General features: G+C 38.7%; 1 protein-coding gene across 1 annotated transcript; it reads right to left on the reverse strand.

Annotated features, from left to right (window-relative positions):
• LOC110895195 (aspartic proteinase-like protein 2) lies at nucleotides 1-4346 on the reverse strand. The gene is made up of 11 exons (XM_022142474.2): nucleotides 3948-4346; nucleotides 3680-3800; nucleotides 2676-3103; nucleotides 2411-2567; nucleotides 2227-2309; nucleotides 1554-1650; nucleotides 1198-1477; nucleotides 976-1106; nucleotides 769-870; nucleotides 578-675; nucleotides 1-478 (listed from the first exon to the last, which is right to left on the reverse strand). The coding sequence occupies exons 1-11, from the start codon at nucleotides 4244-4246 to the stop codon at nucleotides 304-306; spliced, it is 1971 nt and encodes a 656-aa protein (XP_021998166.1). The 5' UTR covers nucleotides 4247-4346; the 3' UTR covers nucleotides 1-303.
• Nucleotides 4347-4574: the final 228 nt, after the last annotated feature.

The following is a 4574-nucleotide window of genomic DNA, read 5'->3' on the forward strand; positions in this document are numbered from 1 at the left end:
AATCAAATTCAAACAATTAAGAACCCTGTTAACATAAACACCAAAAAAAAAAAAAAAAACTGTGAACTTTGGCTTAAAGTTTGACCTAAAAATGTTGTACACATACAAATTATGTCTCAAGACAACTACTGTAAGATGTGAACTTTTCCCTTTATAAACAATGCATAAAAGATCTTCTGTATGTTTTTACCTGAACATAAAATAGTTCAGGTTGGTGTGTACATTTGCACTAAAATCCATCCATCACAACGGCTCAATAAATCATGACCACACATTGTGGCACCAATGGATTTATACTAGAAATCACAGTGGCTGAAGTTCTTGCTCAGGCACAACCATGGAGTCCACCGGCTTATATTGTAAACTTGATTGTTGCTTTCGTCTCAAAAACCACCATATTCCCACACCTGATAATGCTACCAGTAACGCTAACATTGACGCTACCGCTGCAACCAAATAACTTTTCTGCCACCAGCTTCTGCATATTATGTTTGTGCAGATGAATGAAATGTTATTAAGATAATTGTACGACACAATGTACCAGTATATACAAACAGAGATAAATATAGTAGTATACCTTTTTGTTGGGGGGTGAATTTGCCAATTGGATAGCTGATATTTTCCGTATGACTCGGGAAGGTGTATGTCATTTTCAGCTATTCGAGAAATAATGTTCTAGAACCGGACATATTTAATAATAATAATTATTAATAAGCTCATAATAGTTGTGGGGAAAGGACCGATAGATGTATCTGATAAAGAACTTACCGATGCATTTGCTTTAGATATAAAGTAAGCAGAATTGGGTGGAGTAATGGACCATTCAGTAACATAATCATTTCCTTCAGATGTATAATTCAGCAAGTGAACCTGAAAGAATGTTTAGAAATTGTTATCGTCATGTATGAGCCATGAAGCAGTTAAATGTCGAACGAGATTGTTATCGTTATGTAACTTGAAAGTTAATAATACCACCTGTGAACTGTTAACATGCAACTCCTGAGCAATTAGTGGAGCAAGCTCGGTGATTTGCGACTTCACATCGTCATCAGTGTCGTTAAGAGACACTGACAAATAAAATGTAATACTTCCGATTTCTGTTTCTCCTGCAAAAAAAAATAATAAATAAAACAAATCACGAACATAAGATGTAATCACACACAAAGCATAGGACACTTGGATAGAAGCGTGTGCTACCTGGAAGGATATATTGTGGGGGCATCATTGGAGGCAAAGAAGGAGAGATATCGGCAGCGGTCTTTGATCCATCTGATGGAGGAGAGGCCTGTGGGGCCGCTCCAGAAACATGAAGTGTTTCCCATACATGAGAACAGTTAGTTTTCCAAAATCCAATCTTTTCATGTTCACGGTCATACATGACAAATGTGTTACGAACAATAATGCCTCCTAAAAGAGTGGTTGGATCATTTGCGTTCTGAAAAACCCCCAAGCAATATGCTCCACTAACCTTTGCGTGCTTCACATGTGAATAAATAAGATTAAAAAACCGATGAAATAAGGGATTAACATTGAATGTTGTATTAAGTACTTACCCTGAACAAGTAGTTCTCCGGAGAGAGTGACAACTTTTGTCCCTTCCCGAAAACCATTTCAACAGTAGGGAAGGTTTTTGAGAGTTGTGAAACGTCACTGAGAAAAATTATTCAACATTTAACATTTTTTTTCTACTTGTATAGAGTATAGACTAACTATTTATCAAGATTTAGGGATGAGCTTTTTTTTCCCAAATACCCGTACACGTACCACACCTATACCGGTACCTGTACTGATTTTGGGTATTCGGTACATGTATTGGTACCCAGTTTTATTGATTTCGGTATTGATACGGGTAATGGTAAAAATGGTACCGGTACAGAATTTGAATACGAATGAATTTGATATTATGTTTTATTTTTGTATATGCTATTATGGTACTCGTATTGATTTTACCAAATTGGTACCCATATTGTATTACTACTCGTACCGTTTTGACCTATATAGTACCCCGTATGAGTGCTTAAAAGATAGAAAAAACCAAAATGGTACCAAATCGGGTACTGTACCGAAATATCGATACCAACCGTACCTGTACCATACCATAATATTTGGTACAGTATTCGGAACCTAATTTTGTTCAGATTCGGTACTGGTATTTTCCGGTACAGGTATTGTACCGATCCCGTCCCTAATCAAGATAATCGGTAAATATTTATGGACAAACAATACCTTCCAGCACCCGCGAAGCAAATATCATTATAACTTGGATCGGGACCTTTAATCTGATGGAGACCAATGACTTCTTTCATGACCTGCTCGCAAGATAAAAATTATCAAATACTTTCCTTTCAATAAATTATAACTATTTAGTACATAAAATTACAAACATCGATGAGTAAGAACAAAATCTTACAGCATCCTTAAACGCCACAAAGGCAGCTTCAGGCAGGTAAGCATAAGTTGTACCGCTGTCTAGAACCGTCCCATGCTTTCCATCAAAAACACTTGAGCTTAACGGCAACCGCTTCCCCGCAACATGTATTTCCTTCAACTCAATATTGTAATATGGGCTGTTGCCATCCCGAGACTAGAGTAAATGTGTGAGATGTACAAAATGTATTTTGTTAGAAAAAATATTAAAGTATTCTATCTATAAGTTAGATAGATACAAAACATACCTGCGAACGGGGTCCGAATGAGAATACACCATCTCTTTAGGAGGAGAGATTCCACCAAGAACCATAGCACCGCCACCAACATCCATTCCACCGTAACACAACGAAAACGAATCGCTTATAACACCACTTTCAACAAGTTGATCGACTATACTCAAATCACCACGGCCCAACCCCATTATTCCATCAGCATGCTGACTGTACAGATCACCAGTTTCCCTATTTTCACACCCGAAAACAGCACGCTGAGGTGGCAGATCGCTTTGGTTGCCAAAAGATACGATATCGTCACCAAGAACACCACTGCTGGAACTCATTTCGGCATATTGCCTTTCGTAGATGCATTGTTCCCTGTTATTGTCACAAGTGCAATCGATATTGCATTTAACAGGCTTGTAGGTGTCTGATAACTCCGGGTCAAACCTCGGGTCCTGGTAAAGAAACAATAACCAGAAACAAAGTTACAGAACACATTACTATTTCACCAACAATCTATAGCAAAAACCTGAAATTTATATTTCTAATCCTGAACCTTAGTTTTTAAAGCGCGTGGCGCTCCAATGCGTTTCGAGTATGTGAGGCGTACATTATTAAAATATACTAAAAAATTATTTATGGATAATATTTTAACTTGTTAACTTTTAAACACTAAAATACAAGATAGTCTCATCATCTCTGATTCTCTAGCCAGGTTTGCTCAATGAATGGTCTAATTTGTTCAACCAGACTCAAACCCAGGGGCGAAGTATAGAAGGGGCGGGGCGCCCGACCCCCCGAACTTTTCGCTAAGTAGTATTATATAGTTTTCGTATAGATATTTTTGGGTGTATACGTTTTCGACCCAATTTTTGGGTATATACGTTTCGACCGATCCCCCCCCCCCCCCCCCCCCGGGTCAAGCTTCGCCACTGCTCAAACCCTTTATTCGATTTGTTTAAATAGGGGTTAACTGCATAAGGTTCCTTTTATAAGCAAGTGTAGATGATAAAGCAAATGAGTTGTAATACCTGATGCTTGCCACATTGTTCACAGGTAGAACAAGGAACATAGGTAACAGTACTCCCAGTGTCAACAATTAGGGCAAATCTCTGTGGCGGTGATCCAATCCACAGTCGCGTGGTGTAATACCTGCAAATCACCATCCACATATCTCAAAACCCTAGATATAAACTAAATTCACTGTCTTTTTTTCGGATCTTCAAGTACAAACATGACGAATGAATACTAAAGATTGAAAATTGCAAGTAAATAGATCTAGAAAAGGCGTAAAATTACCCGTTGAGGAGGAGATCGTCATGAAGAGCCATGCGAGCATTAGAACGATGAGTGTCGGATTTCTGGAGTTGACGGCGAGATTTGGAATCGGCGGAGATCCGAGAAGAGTTAAGGGGAGAGGGGAAAAGAGGAAGAAACATTGTGTGGCGGTTGTTGCCGGCGGGTGATGGGCGGAGAATGATGGGGGTTGGATCATGGTTGACCGGAGAAAAATAGGGTGGTGATGAGGATGATACAGGAGGGTGATTGAATAGTGAAGAAATGGTGAAGATTAGGAGGAGTAGGGTGAATGGCGACATGATCGGAGATCTTGATGGTGGGAAAAGAGAGGTTTTTTCTCTCTCTAGAGAGAAGAGTGGGTTTGGGTTTGGGATGCAGGATATGGTCAGCGGTAAACGATGTTGCGGATACGAAGACGACGACTTTCTACTTGTATAATTTAATACTTATTAATTTAATTCATTTGCTTAGAAGATAAAACAGATCTGAAATTCATATAATTTAAATATTTTGTTTTGAGTTAAATGTTTGGTTGGTCTCTGTGGTTTTCAAAAATTGCAGACTTGGTCCTAGTGGTTTACTAATTACACGCTTGGTTTCAAAAGTTGCCAAAATGCACTCGGTTGG

Source organism: Helianthus annuus, chromosome 9, assembly GCF_002127325.2.
Source record: "Helianthus annuus cultivar XRQ/B chromosome 9, HanXRQr2.0-SUNRISE, whole genome shotgun sequence".
In the NCBI taxonomy this organism is placed as follows: domain Eukaryota; kingdom Viridiplantae; phylum Streptophyta; class Magnoliopsida; order Asterales; family Asteraceae; genus Helianthus; species Helianthus annuus.

Excerpts from the sequence above, each read along its gene's own strand:
- LOC110895195 (XM_022142474.2), bottom strand. The coding sequence starts at position 4,246 with ATGTCGCCATTCACCCTACTCCTCCTAATCTTCACCATTTCTTCACTA. Across the intron at positions 3,104-3,679 it reads AACAATGTGGCAAGCATCAG|GACCCGAGGTTTGACCCGGA; the intron begins GTATTACAACTC and ends TTTCTTTACCAG. Across the intron at positions 2,568-2,675 it reads CATTCGGACCCCGTTCGCAG|CCCATATTACAATATTGAGT; the intron begins GTATGTTTTGTA and ends GGATGGCAACAG.